The following is a 15,889-nucleotide window of genomic DNA, read 5'->3' on the forward strand; positions in this document are numbered from 1 at the left end:
TTTGTTTTGTTTTTTCCCCCCCCTCTCTTTGGAAGATATTCTATCAAAGACCTTTTGAACCATGCCTTCTTCCAGGAGGAAACAGGGGTGCGGGTAGAATTAGCAGAAGAAGATGATGGAGAAAAGATAGCCATTAAATTATGGCTACGTATTGAAGATATTAAGAAATTAAAGGGAAAATACAAAGACAATGAAGCTATTGAGTTTTCCTTTGACTTGGACAGAGACGTGCCAGAAGATGTTGCTCAAGAAATGGTAAATTAATATTAATCAACATTTAAAAATTGGTGTAGATTTATATACATTGGTATTGGGCAAAAAAGCAGCTTATGAAACAGTGCATATGGCATATCCCGTTGATAGAAAATTGTGTTAATTAATGGCTTGAAAAGTAACTTATTTGAGAAAAAGATATATAGATATAGATATGTATAAGTATGGATGGATGTGTAGAACAGAATAAAATATGTATATTGAAAGAAAGAAGGAAGGGAGGTACGGAGAGGGGAAGAAAGGAAAAGAATAAAGGGAAGAAACTAGAATGCATTCTGAAGTAATTTTGAAAGTCTGTAATGTTGAATGACTTCTAATTTGTATCAGCCTATTTCCATTAGAATGACACGTTATGTGTTCTAAATATTGATACATTATTATCCTTTGATCAGGCGTCTAGATAAACCCTATAAATAGATCATAAATTGTTTTTACTTTGAAGGGAGTTTTCAAGATAAATTATTAGTAGGCAGCCTTTGATGAATCATTTCTGAAGGATGTCTAAAAGATCATTTTTCAAAAAGGAAACTTTTGGCTTACCATAGTACCTAAAAAGCCATTATATTAATACTATGCAAAGATATTCACAGAATATCTCTACTACAATTTATATGAACCATTCAGTAGTAGTTGCCTTTGAAAATGGGTCAGGTATGAAAGAGATACTTATTTTTGTTAGTTTTTTGTACTAACTAACAAAGGTTTTTCTCCCCCAAAGTATCTCTCTCTCTCTCTCTCTCTCTCTCTCTGTCTCTTTCTCTCTCTCTCTCTCTCTCTCTCTCTCTCAAAAAAAGAAAAGGTTTGTTTTCTTTTGATGTCCTACTGCTTCCTAATGCACTTTTTTATTCTGTAGGTAGAGTCTGGGTATGTCTGTGAAGGTGATCACAAGACCATGGCGAAAGCCATCAAAGATAGAGTGTCATTAATTAAGAGAAAACGAGAGCAGCGGCAGTTGGTACGGGAGGAACAAGAAAAAAGAAAGCAGGAAGAGAGCAGTCTCAAACAGCAAGTAGAACAACAATCAAGTGCTTCCCAGACAGGAGGCAAGCAGCTCCCTTCTGCCAGCACTGGCGTACCTACTGCCTCTACCACTTCAGCTTCAGTGTCTACGCAAGTAGAGCCTGAAGAACCTGAGGCAGACCAGCATCAACAACTGCAGTACCAACAGCCCAATACATCTGTGTTATGTGAGTATTTGGGGAGTGGACAAGTGGCTAAGATACTCCTGTCTCACTTTATCTTGTTACTAATTAATGGTTTTGAATTATGAATCCAACATATAAGTTTGAAATGGTTGCCTTTTCGTTCTGTTCTTAGGTCCATGACTAACAGAAAAAGAAAGATGGGACAGTGAGGAAATGTGATTGGGATAAAAAATAATTTTACAGTTTCCTTCAACTTGGAAATTCTGATTTGTAGATTTCTGCTTTTCACACTTCCTTAAAACAAAGTATAATTGAAAATGAACAAGTTTATGTTAGCTACTTATAATTAAACCCATTAATCTGGTTCGGGTCTTTTAAGCAAGGCTGAATAATATATAAACTAGAAATGAATGAGACTACTAGTAATTAATTGAACTGTCTGCTTAATACTAGGAACCCAGTAGTCTCCAAAATTAAGATTTTGAAAGCTGTGTCAAACTTAAGGCTTACTAACAACGTTCCATTTTATTTCCCTTATTCTTCAGGTAATAGGAGTGTGTGATAGCCAGGGAATTTTTTTAAGACATTAACACTTTTTTTCTGCATGGATTCCCTCATTTAAACATAGAAATATACTTAGTAAAATAACTAGTATTCATTATACACTTCAGGTCTGTGTAAAGAAAAACTAATTGACCCTAAAGTCATTGGTTTGTGATGGGGAAAATGTGAACCTCCTTTTTGTGATTTGTCTCTCTGTGTTTTTTGGAAATTCATTTCTCTTTCAGCTGACGGGACTGTTGACAGTGGTCAGGGATCTTCTGTCTTCACAGAATCTCGAGTGAGCAGCCAACAGACAGTTTCCTATGGTTCCCAACATGAACAGGCACATTCTACTGGCACACTCCCAGGGCACACAGCTACTGTTGTCCAAGCACAATCGCAGCCCCACGGGGTATATCCACCCTCAAGTATGGTGAGTAACTGCGTAAGAGAGTGGAAGCCTGTAAGGAGAGCCAATAGATAATGTGTTAGATTCACATTCTCTCTGTTACCCAATAACAGCATGAATGTGAGTAGAAAATATAAATGGTGTGTTTCTGAAGGGAGTAGGTGTATTATAGAGTATAATTAGAATAGTTCAGGCAAGGTAGGGGATACGCATGTGTGAGGCGGGGGGATTGGCTGAACTTCCTATGTAAAGAAACTGGACAAGATTTAGACTGCTGCATTTGATTAAAGAGGACGCTCTCGTTAGCACTTCCGAGCTGCAATTGTGCAGAGCAGCATACTCGTAAGTTGGACATACAAATGTTTTAGGGGTGGGAATGAGGAGAGTTTTTCAAAAGCTTACTTATTAAAAGAATTACCAAGTATCTTTTGTAAGGTTTCTCATTGTATGAAACAGGTAAGACCTTCAGACCATTGTAGAATGCTGCATGTGAGTACTGGGAAGTGAAGGAAACCCTTTATTTGTGCGACCGTTTAATTTAGTGCTTACGTTTGGTTAATCATCGGTTGCTATGCGTGTTCCTCTTTAAAGTCTGTGTTGGACACAAGTTCATTCCCTTGTGTATGTTTGTTTGCTTTTCCCCTTTATTTTGTATCTGTTTTATTACTGATTTATTTCCAGAATCGATTTTTGGAGATTATTTCCTGAAATATTTTATATACTTTTATATATATCTATATACATACATGCACAAACACAATTATTACCCCATGTTTTACATTAGCCACTCTTGCTTCTGATATAGAAAATGTTAAAAGTAGACCATCAGATAATACTCTTTTTTTTTTTTTTGCTGACCCTCTTCAGAGGTAAATAAAATACATCATCTGCATCAGGAAGGAACTGGAGAATAACTGGTCACTGTATAGCATTGTTTAGTGAAATCTTTAGGCAGATAGATATTCCCTCTTTCTCAGAAAGCTTGTAATCTAAAATGTGTGGAATTCTTGCTCTTTCTTAAATGAAAATCTTTCTCTGTTAAGAAAATTCTGCTTGCTCTGGTCTTTTATCCTAAAACTTGGAATAAAAGATGTTTATGTTATTTCAGAGTCCATTCATCAGTCCTCCACTGGCTAGGTCTCCAGATGAATGGCCACAGTAACACACAGAAAACTACTAATGTACTAATGTTTTAACAGTCTATTTTTCTGACCTTTAAAATAGTTAGGGAGGTTGGAAGAACTTCATAAAGACTACACAGATGTATTTCTGTGATCTGACAACTACTAGTTGTCGGCATTTCTTATCCGTTTCTGCTCTTCTTATAATTGATTTCTGTCCTGGATTATCATAACTAGATTTTTTATAAACTATTTTTAATTTCTTGGCTTCCCCCATTACAGGTTTATGAATATTGGGTCTCTGTGTTTAGAACATTAAATGGAATGATAATTTATGGAGATTTTAAATACTTGAGCCACAAACAAAGCTATATTTATTGATGCTCTAAAAGCAGCCTGTTAATGACAGTCTTGCCTTTTAGTGATAATATTGTATGGAGGTAGCAAGAAGAGTTATTAAATATTATTATTGATTAAAAAACTTATAATTCTGTTCTTACTCCAGAAAGAATTTACTGTGGCTTATAATAATATGTCAGTTATAAATGGAATTTAAAAATTAGGATAAAAGAGAAACAAGGGTAGAGAAAAATAGAACCAGGAATGAAGCTAAGTAATCATTATGATACTTACATACTTGCTGCTAGTGGGCCACAAATTTGACTCAAAGCATGCTATGCAACCAATTTTGGAAAAGAAAATGTGATTAGTTACTGTTTATAACATCTGAAAGGAAATGAATTTGCTCAGGACAATCTTAACAGTATAAACCTTTGTATTAAGGTGCCTTAAACTTTGTAAACCTAAATTGAATTTCTGAAATGCCTGAAAAAAATTTAAAGTTATTCTTTAGAGATTCATATTTAAGACATGTTTCTATTGACTAGTAAAAACACGAATGATTTCTATATCAATTGTGAATTACTTCCAGAAAGCTAATGCTTTTTCTAGTAGAAAATGACTTTTTACCCTTACAGATAAAGATAGTTAAGTGTAATAAACAAAATCCTGTGAGCCAACGACTTTTTTAGTCTGATGCCTATTAAAATAGAATTGAGAAACCTTTTCTGAGGCTTCCAGAGTCCCTGCAAAGTAATCCAGTCTTAAAATCTTCTCTATCTTATAATGTACTTTAAACTAATAGAATTAAGTTTGCAGAAACCAGAAACCAGTATTCATTGTTTTCTCTGTCTTTTCTGCTACCTCAGTCAATCACTCATACTTGTTCATACACTCATGACAATTCATGTTATTTCAAAATATTTAGGAAGATAATTGATCATCATCATGGTTGTTCACCAAAAAAAACAAAACCAAAAAAAAACCCCTGTACTTGACCATCAATGTGGAAAGAATAAATGTGATCTGCCAGGTGTCCTTTGTGGAATTGGGGGACAATGGAACATTTCTTTATGTCAACTATCAACTATGCCCTATTATCATTGTACATTTGGTTATTTTGTTTTCAAAGTACTGTGTTTTTCATGTGTGTGTTTGTTTTCGTTTAGCCTCGTGGCCGTAGCATGTCGGTTTGTGTTCCCCATCTTTCTGCTGTTCCCTCTCTATCCCGCATCTCTCCCAGTGCTCCTTCCACCCCACCACCAGTGCTGTCTGCACCTCTTTCTCCTTCCCTCCTTCGGACTGCCCCTGAGGAAACTTTTGCCGAAAAGCTTTCTAAAGCATTGGAGAGTGTCCTGCCTATGCACTCTGCCTCTCAGCGCAAGCACCGACGCTCCAGCCTGCCTTCCCTCTTTGTCAGTACTGTATGTAACCATAAACTTCCTGACAAATGAAAATTTATTGCCAGTGAATACATCCAGGCATCAAGAATTTTAATGAAAATCAAATAAAGAACAAGACTAAACTTAGTAAGGTATTATGCTTTTAAGATACCAGGAAATTTTCTTGTTGTAAGGCTTTAAGGGGTGGGGGGAAAGCAAGGAGGTAATGAGAGAGAATGCTTTATAACACCCTTGGCACATACCAGTGTGTGTGCAATAAAATTTAGCTTTTGTTATATTCTCTATCCCCCACTGACATATACAACAAATCCTCGCATTTTCATATCCTAGTAAGGAATATGTGAATTATTTAATTTTAAACTCACTGTTGGCTTAATCAAAAACAAATTTTCTCTTCATCAAACATTACCCAAACATGTTTTCTCCGTTCTTTATTCTGAAGAGACACCAGTGAAACTAGATATATCCATTTTTTCCCCATAGTCAGTGAAGAATAATTGATGAGTAAAAATTGGTTTTATTAGCTGTTTAAAATAATGGGTCATTAAACTAAAGGGCCACATAATGTTCCCTCATGAAAGTTTTTTTTCCTTAGATTCATTAAGGTGAAACCTTGACTCTAATGAATGTATGTATAATACGTATGATTTTCTTTGGCCCCGTTCATATCTATAAAAGGTCTATCTTTTAAAGTTTTTAAACACTGAGGGACCTTGCTGCTGTTGCTTTTCCACATAGAGAATATAGTTAACATTCTGATCTAGCCAACCCCAAAATGTTCAGATTTTCACCTAGGAGAATGATTATAAAGAGTGTTTTATGGCTTTTGGATACCAATAGAAACCATCTTTTAGCTGTTGTAAAGAAGTAACAATAGAGTCATTTTGCTAATTTGATAGGGGTCTTCCCTACTGAAAAAATGAAACTGATCTACTCTTAAACAAAGAGTCTGTGAAAGAGAATTATTAGTGTCACTGTTTGCATTTAGCAAGGTGGGGGTCTAAATTTAAACTCTTAAATCTAGAACTGCTTCTGTGAACAAAAAAGCACTGTTAAATCAAGTCAACAGTTATTTATATTATACTTTTCACCTGATTTGAACACCAGATTATTCAACCCTAACTAGGATCAAAAAAGTGGACATTCAGTGAGTGATTGAGCATCTATAAACATGTTTGTGTAGTAAAATTAACTGCATCTACTTCGGGATAGACCGGGGAAAGACTTGACTGTCACTAGTCAAGTTGTGTGTTTTCTTCTGTCCACCAAAAATCTCTTCTGATTTTTAGTCGGAAGACATGATTATTTGATAAAATAACATTGAAGCCTCTAACAGCACAGGAAAATAAGTATATATAATATAGGTAGACTTTGTACAGTAGCTTGAATTGAAGCACTTATTATTTTATAAAAATTGGGCTTACTGTCTTCTCTTAACACTTATTCTTCCTTTAACTCTTTCCCACTGATATAATTTATATTAAGTCTTATGAATAAGCATATTAATTGTGGGTAAAAAAAGATTGCTTAGAAAGTTAAATTCTTTCATTTCTTTTGAGAAAGGAAAGTTGTGGAAAAGCAGCTTTTATCTGATGCAGAGTCCCACAGAATAATAATATGGACCCTGGATGTATTTAATGGATTTTTACTATGCACATAATTTCAACAAGTATAGTTATTTCTTTATTTATAAGTTTGGTGTAACCGTTTCATAGGGTTACACAGAGCTGCCCAGTTGTGCATGTCTAATGTAATTTCACATGTGAATGTATGAATTACTTGTCTTATTCATGTTGATACAGCCTCAATCCATGGCGCATCCGTGTGGGGGGACCCCAACATACCCAGAATCACAGATATTTTTCCCAACTATTCATGAACGTCCAGTTTCTTTTTCACCACCTCCCACCTGTCCACCGAAGGTGGCCATTTCCCAGCGACGTAAGAGCACCTCCTTCCTGGAAGCCCAAACTCACCACTTCCAACCCCTGCTGAGGACTGTTGGCCAAAATCTTCTTCCACCTGGTGGCAGCCCAACTAAGTGGACACCAGAGGCCGTAGTTATGCTGGGTACTACAGCCAGTAGAATAACTGGAGAGCCATGTGAGATACAGGCCAATCCTATATTTGAACCAACTCAAGTTTACAGTGACTATAGACCTGGACTAGTACTTCCAGAAGAAGCTCACTGTTTTATTCCTCAGGAAGCAGTGTATCTAGCTGGGGTACAGTACCAGGCCCAGGTGGCAGAACAGTATGAGGGTATTTCATACAACTCACCAGTACTGTCAAGTCCTATGAAACAGACACCTGAACAGAAGCCAGTACAAGGGGGCCCTCCCTCAAGTTCTGTCTTTGAATTTCCATCTGGACAGGCTTTCTTGGTAGGACACCTTCAGAATTTAAGATTAGACTCTGGATTGAATCCAGGATCTCCCCTCTCTAGTATTTCTGCACCTATCAGTACAGATGCTACATGTTTGAAATTTCACCCTGTCTTTGTTCCTCATTCTGCGCCCGCTGTATTAACTCATAACAATGAGAACAGAAGCAATTGTGTATTTGAATTTCATGTTCACACTCCAAGCTCCTCTTCAGGAGAAGGAGGAGGAGTTCTACCTCAACGTGTTTACCGAAATCGACAGGTTGTAGTGGACTCGAATCAGGAAGAAGCACCTCCTCAATCAGTTGGATTACATGGCCGCCTGCAGCGTGTGACTGAAGAACAGCGTAATTACCATGCCCCAGAATTGACCGTTTCTGTGGTAGAGCCTGTCGGACAGAACTGGCCAATAGGAAGCCCAGAATATTCCAGTGATTCCTCACAAATTACTTCTTCAGACCCCAGTGATTTTCAATCACCTCCCTCTACAGGGGGAGCAGCTGCACCTTTTGGCTCTGACGTCTCATTACCCTTTATCCGTCTGCCTCAGACAGTGTTACAAGAATCCCCACTTTTCTTCTGTTTCCCCCAAGGAACCACATCTCAGCAGATTTTATCTGCCTCATTTTCTTCAGGAGGATCTGCACTCCATCCACAGGTTATAGGAAAACTTCCACGATTCTTTTAAATTACCCTACTCTGCACCATTACATTTAAGTTTTCTATCCCTCCTTTCTATTTATGAGTAATATTATTTAATCTTATTAGTAGTTTCTCCGTCTGGAGGGGGTATTATAAACTGTATTTAAGGACAAAATATGAGAGAAGCTGCCTAACTTACCTATAATACATGCAAATCCTTGGACAAAGAACAAAAACTAGAATTTTAGTCACTTGTCAAAATCATTTACTTCTATCCATTTATAGACTATTTTCAAGTAATAGGGAAATACAAATGTCTGTAATGTCAATTTGACTTAGCATTATTTGCAAATACTAATGTGAAGTATTTCTTTCTCCCTAGCAATAAACATGGATAGTTTTTTAAAAAAATAGAAAAGATAACATTTTTAGTGTGGAAGGATTTTGAAAGACACAGAAAGGAAACATCTTAGGCATTTGTTTTAACAAATGAAGATGCCCTTTTAAAAAGGCATCAGTTGAATAAGTCACTGTGTATTAATGTGTTCCAATAAAATGTTGATCCATGAAATTGACTGATTGTAATTTTTAGTGACTAAGTTAGAATCTAGTGTGAATAGTGGATTTTTTAAAATTTATTTTAAGAATTTGTGATATATGTTGCAAACTAAGGAACATTAGGTTAGACATCTCAGGCCTTAGTTTTTTCATCAACAAATTTAAATTTTGTTATTTATGTTTATGAGCATATGTAGTCTTGCAAATAAAGACAAAGTAATGGACATAGTAGAATTCAAGAAGTGGAGTCAGTATTAACTTTCATATATTCCTTTGATACATTTTATCAAATGTATGAGTCTTATAAAATCTATATAGTAGACTATGCATTTATATATTCCACTCTTTATATAAAGCACTGTATGTTCTTCATGCTTTCTTCCTAACTTCTTCTCCCATTGAGGGTATAAACAACTCTGAAAGTGTACATGAATTTTCAGTTACTTAGAATAGTACCAAGGATAAAAAAGATTTAGAAACATGAAAATCATACTGCATAAGCAAGCAGTACACTCGTTGTCAGCCCGTACTGTCCATCTGAATGCACTGCCAGCCATTCTTCAAACTTCCAAAACTTAAAATACCTCGTAGTTAATTTAAAGACATATTGCAGAAAGAACTAATACTTGTAGTGGTTAAAATGCAGTGGAATGTGATGTCATAGCAAGTAAATCTGCAGAGAAATCCCTCTAAACTGAAATGGAACAGCAAAGGTGGGCCTTTTCATTTCCTTAACTTACCTTTATAAAGTCTTGCATTCATTCCTCACTTCCGCAGTTATTTTAACTTAGACGTTTTTTAGGTCACAGTTTCTCAAATTCAACACTATTGATACTTTAGTTGGATAATTCTTTGTTGTGGGGACTGTCCTGTGCACTGCAGGATGTTTAGTAGCATCCTGGCCTCGTCCCACTAGATGCCAGTAGCAGCCACCTCCCCCAGTCGTGACAACCAAAAATATCTCCAGATATTCCCAAATGTCCCCTCTCATCCCGGGGATGTGAGAGAGGGTTGGGGGGCAAAATTGCCCTTTGTTGAGATCCATTGCTCTAGATAGTTGGCAATTGATGATAACAGATTTTGTTTACATTTTTGATCAAAGTCACATTTTTGATCAGTGGCACTACAAAAAATAGCAAAAGGAACCAAAGTAGCATTATCAAACACCCTTTTTTCTTCAATTGTTCACATATAGTGTTTTTTCACGTTGATCGTCTTACTACTTTTTTCCTGATTATTTTCAATAACAATCTTGTTATGAATTTTATATTTTGTCTAGCTAAAATTATAGCCTGAGCTGAAGTGGTAGGTTAGGTTTTAACCATCAGTGGTTATTACATGAGATCTGAATATGTTCTTCTCTAACCGTTTTTGTTTTTTGTTTTTTTAACAAAAAAATGCCCCAATGGTTTCTCCCATACATACTTTATCAAGCTTATGTTTCATCTTACTCAAGCAAACTCTCAGGAGCTTAATATTGTTTGCAAAAGCCTGACCTCTCTGCACATTTACTTCCAGGCTTCTTTAATTTGTTGTATTTACTTCTTTCCTTCAGGCACAGGGGCAGAGCCAAGGCCAGCCATCCTCAAGTAGCGTAACAGGGGTTTCGTCTTCTCAACCTGTACAACCTTCTCAGCAGGTGAGAACAACTCATTGCTACATTCGATGTATTAGCAGTAGCAATACACTGTTGTACATCTGTCTTGAGTTAGAATTCTGATGTAAATGGCTTGCTACGTTTATGAAAGGAAAACTAAGAAGTATAACATTTCTTGTGTTCAGGAACATTTTAGAAAATCTTCTCTTTCGTTTAATGTATTTTTAAACAATCTACTAGATTAGACATACATTGAATTTAAAAGAATCATTGTGACTGATATATCTGCCTTCTTAAACAGATGATTCTACACATAATTTAACGATACAAAGAACATCAATTTTGTTTCTACATTATATTTATGACTTATGAGTATTTTGTCACTGCTTTCATTATACTTGAGTTTAATAACACTCCACTTTTTAAAAATTATTTCTAATTTGTGGGATGGAATATCAGATTTTGTGCTAAAAGGCACTGAATGAAGGCCTAAGAACAACTACTTCAGGAACTTTTAAAAAAAAATTTCAACCTCTGAGTTGGGGAATTTATTCCCAAAGGTTCAAGGAACTCAAGAGTTTAGTACAATGTGACGTATTCAACAGCAAAAAGGATCATTGTAAAATAAAATGTCTATAGTTCATCACAGATAATAGTCATTATTTGCATGGGAGTAATGCTTTTTTGGCACAATTGAATATTTATTAGCTATTTCAAATAAAATGTAATTACTGCATGTGTCATAAAGACTTCATGATGAACTGTTTCATTGATAGTCCCTACAAGGTATGTTTTTGAACCTCTAAATTATAAATTGGCTTCTGTTTCTATTAATAGTTGAAAAAAGGCTTTTAATTCTTATTAGAAATAGCCCTTTCTGGTCCAGCATGTGATCAAGTAGTCATTTGATACTAGTTTAAGATCAAATGCTCCTTGTACAAGAATAGTTTATTTATATGTACACATTTAACTCTTTGACCAACACATCTGTCTTATAGAATTTAAGGTCTGGGAATTATATGCTTTGTCTTGTTCTTGCCCTTTTTTCCAGTAAAGTTAGCTGAATGTTTATATAATTATAGTTAGGTTGAGTGGTCACATTTTTGCCTATCTTAACAAATTCTATTTTCATTAAATTGAAAACCCTTAAGAAGAATACAAATTTAAAGTTATATATAGCTGGTTAAGGACAGAATATATACCAGTCCCCTAATTTGCTTATCTTTGGATACGGGCTACCACCAAGACACTGAGAAAATTGTGTGCTCTCTTTTTCCTTTTCCAAAGGAATTTGTTGTATGTCTTAAATTTGGGCATATATATGTATACTTAGTACCAAATGAAGAAGATAGTAAAACAAGCCATTTAGTTCAATAGTAAGAAAATATGTGGGTGTAAAGGAGGGCAGTTCCATAAATGTCAGGTTAAAAGATTTAGGTAATTGACTCTTTTGGGAAAAAGTATGGCTAAATGGCTACCTCTACAGCACAAACAAAAATTAATTTATGTTTGTGATTTTTTTTATACTTTTGTGACTTATTTTAAATATAGCATGATATTTAAGTTAAGTAGAATCATAAAATTGAGCCCTCCAAGAGTGTATGCAGTATAGACTATTACAATTTTTCTAGGGTCACATAGCCTGTAAGTAGATAGAACTGAAAATTATAAGCCAGAATTCAAGATTTCTGAAATAGCATTCTTTGTTCTATATTAAAGTTCTGCAGGGACTTAAGATTCTGCAAAGGTACCCAAGAAGCTAAATTTATTTATTTTAGTTATTGGGGATCCACAAATGAAAAAGAAAGGTTGTAAACCTTTTCTACTGTATGAGTAGAGTCTGTCCACTTTTAGTTGTGATTTTTATTTTACATACTGTCAGGTTTCAACCCCTGAGGAAACCATATGTCTAGTTTTATTAGAATGAGGAAATAAATGTACTTTAGCTGAAATTTACTTTATTTCATGAGTTTCTGAAATACAATGAAAAAGGGATTGCTTTTTCATGCTTTTATCAAGAGTCCCTTCTAGTGGTATGCTGTATGTTAATGAGATACCAAAAATAGGTTCTTCCTCATGCTGGAAAACTTAATAGTTTGTTGCCACAAGCAAGGTCATGAGCTACCCTACTTACTTCATAATTTCTTCCATAGGGCACATGTAGGGTCTTCAGGTATTTCTTTTTTTCTGTTCAGCTGAGGCTTGTGAACATTTTTTCCATCAAGCACCCATGTCCAACAGATAGTACACAGTCATTATATGCTGCTTTGTACTGGTCTCATGAGGCAAGGTTATGCAAAGGATGGTGCCAGGCTACTGTTGCCTAAATAATACCTGTTTGGCTAATGTGTTGATTATTAGCCAGTGTGGTTGTGCACAACAAAATCACCATATACTCCTTGCCTACCCAAAGGTTCCACTGCTCCCTAAATGCTCTAATGTACAACTGGCATACATGCCTCTCAGTTATTTTAAGCAGAGTGAGGTTTGTGTCTCTAAAACTGCTAATTTTTGACTGTCCTCACACAAACCCCCCCCCCCAATTAATTAAGCAATTTTTTTCCTAATTGAGTTCAGGCTCTAAAGAGCCATGGGTTAGGCCCTGAGGCCCAGGATGGATCAGATATGAGTGCTTTCAGGGAGCCTAAATAATGTAGTAAGTAGACATATGTCCATTCCTACAAAACAAATGCGGATAATAGCTAATTATATGCATTGTACAAAGCACTAACCTGTGTTTTTATTTAATCCTTATATGAACCCTGTAAGTGTAGGTACTTCATTTCCATTGTACAGATGGGAAACTGAGATGAGATCTGGAGAAGCTTACATGTTCTATAAGAGGTAGACACATAATTTAATCCAAGTAGTCTGACTCCACAACTCGCTATTTAACTACTACCGAATTACGTCATGAAAGGAAAGAAATTACATCTCTTCTGAGCCGGGACGGGGATATCAGCAAGGCTTTATGAAAGGGATATCATTTGAACTGGACTCTGATTATGAGTTAGACTCAGCTATAAAAGTAAAGAATATTCTAAGCCAAAAGAACAAAAAAGCTAATTGGAAAGAACTGATTGAGTCTAAATCTTGATGTAAGCATGGTTCCACATTATTGGGGGTGGGAGAGAGAATCATATGCCCAAATAGAAGGGGGACATTTTTCCTCAAATTTATCCTTTTCCCTTAGTAAAGAAGGGAACCACCATATATTCAAATCTTCATCATACTTTTATATTACAGGGCTCTCACTGTCCTTTATTTTGAACAATAATGAAAAAACTGTTAATGGATAAAACTGCTGAGAACAAATGTAAGGACCTTAAATAGTGTGTGTATTTGGAAATATAGACAAAATCTGACAAAATTAGTTTTAAAAATAAAAGCCAAGAAATTAAACATAGATTTGGTCCTTATTCTTAGGGGAATGACTATTCCAGGTCAAGCCTTCACTATTCCAGGTTTGTATGTCATTGTAAACAATAACATAAAAATCTTATTTAAAGATTACTTTAAAGAGTTAATCCAAAAATAACATGAATGTAAATCTATAAGACATGCAAAAAAATCCAGCTAGCCTAATATTATTCAAACAGATGCTTGTCACTGCAAATTTTACCTCAAGCACAACTTAAAGGGAAAATGTTATGTTGCACTCCAGAAACTGTAGCATTCATAGTGGAGTTCCAGGGAAGATAAAGACACTGGTATGGGGCCGGCCCGGTGGCTCAGGCTGTTAGAGCTCCACGCTCCTAACTCCGAAGGCTGCCGGTTCGATTCCCACATGGGCCAGTGGGCTCTCAACCACAAGGTTGCCAGTTCAATTCCTCGAGTCCCGCAAGGGATGGTGGGCTCCGCCCCCTGCAACTAAGATTGAACACAGCACCTTGAGCTGAGCTGCCTCAGGAATGGCTCAGTTGATTGGAGCGCGGGCTCTCAACCACAAGGTTGCCAGTTAGATTCTTCGAGTCCCACAAGGGATGGTGGGCAGTGCCCCCCTGCAACTAGCAACAGACCTGGAGCTGAACTGCACCCTCCACAACTAAGATTGAAAGGACAACAACTTGACTTGAAAAAAAGTCCTGGAAGTACACACTGTTTCCCTATAAAGTCCTGTTCCCCTTCCCCAATAAAATCTTAAAAAAAAAAAAAAAAAAAGACACTGGTGTGCTCGCTTCGGCAGCACGTATACTAAAAAGACACTGGTATATTACATGTGAAGTTTGAATGATGGAGGGAGACAGTATTTCTAAATTACTATATTTATATAATATGCAATTTATTTAGGTATGTAAATTAATGACTTAGATAATTGTAGATATTTCCATGTAAATTCCTTAAAGTTTAAATGTTATTTAAGTTGACTGGAAAGATTTTCTAGTTTTTCAGTTGTTCTTTTCAGTGGGAAAATGGGGAAATCGCCGTGTATTCAGTTGCATACATATGATCTTAGTTGCTGAAAATTTATGTAATTCAACAGCTAAATATTCCTCGTTTTTTTAAGTTAAAATAATAATACAGTATCAGAAATAAATAAGAATAAAATGAGCATGACTATCGTCACCATTATATTTCAGGATTCTTTTAGTGATTTTATTTTGCTAAAAAATTAAACAACCAAAATATTAATCATTAGAACATTGTTGCCATTGATAAATGAAATGAAAATAACATATTAGAGAACAATATTTATATAATTGGCATGGTTTTGTTTTAACCAAAAAAAATGTGCTTGTGTGTAAATGACCACTTAGAGATAGAAAAAAATTCATAAAGGTGATGGACCAAACCACGATAGTAGTTGCCACTGGAGAAATGAGATTGTGGTATTTTCATTTAACTTTATAATCTGATATTTTAGCTAAAATGTTTATTACAAACAGGTGGTTTTACATTAAAATTTTTTTAGTTATAAGTATTAGAGAGTCTTGAAAGTCATCTATGAAGTTCAGGTTTTGGTATGCAAGAGGGGGCCATTGATTTATTATAAAATTTAGTATTTGGGTACAATTACTTGTATGTGCCATGCATTAAGTTTAGGTGTGTTAGGCCAGAGTGCTCAGCACATGGTTGATTCCCAAACGGCATTGCCTTTGCCCTCCTTTGAATTGAATGTCCTTACTTTCAAAAGAAGGAAACCTCATTTGGGCAGGAAAATGAGCGCTCTCTAAGGTATTACAGCTAGTAAATGGTAAAGCTAAAATTCCAAATTCAATGCATTTCTCACTATTTTGTTCCTATAATCAGAGCTATTCTTCAAGCAAGTTGGTTATTCAGTTTATAAAATAGATTAAGGGAATGAGGTTAAAGGAGATTGGATTGGTTTAATATAGGACCAAAGCGAGAGCCAATACCAAGAAATAGAAAAGGGGGGGTGACGGGGGTTGGTGCAGAGAGGATCCATTTGGATATGGTTTCTGACAGTCTATAAATGACCTCCTGCTGTTGGGGCAAGGGGATGGTGGGTGAAGAA

At 35.7% G+C, this 15,889-nt stretch overlaps 1 protein-coding gene across 22 annotated transcripts in view; it reads left to right on the plus strand.

Annotated features, from left to right (window-relative positions):
- Positions 1-15,889, plus strand: part of WNK1 (WNK lysine deficient protein kinase 1) — a 145,571-nt gene that overhangs the window by 101,332 nt on the left and 28,350 nt on the right. For 15 of the 22 annotated variants that reach the window (XM_081059264.1, XM_081059280.1, XM_081059282.1 and 12 more), the window contains exons 6-10: positions 36-255; positions 1,127-1,460; positions 2,207-2,394; positions 7,036-8,274; positions 10,372-10,455. In XM_081059264.1, the coding sequence (XP_080915390.1) occupies positions 36-255; positions 1,127-1,460; positions 2,207-2,394; positions 7,036-8,274; positions 10,372-10,455 (2,065 nt within the window). The remainder of the gene's footprint in view (positions 1-35; positions 256-1,126; positions 1,461-2,206; positions 2,395-7,035; positions 8,275-10,371; positions 10,456-15,889) is intronic. The other 7 variants (XM_081059271.1, XM_081059273.1, XM_081059277.1 and 4 more) reach the window with 1 other exon arrangement.

The sequence above is a fragment of the Rhinolophus hipposideros genome, assembly GCF_964194185.1.
Source record: "Rhinolophus hipposideros genome assembly, chromosome: 9".
In the NCBI taxonomy this organism is placed as follows: domain Eukaryota; kingdom Metazoa; phylum Chordata; class Mammalia; order Chiroptera; family Rhinolophidae; genus Rhinolophus; species Rhinolophus hipposideros.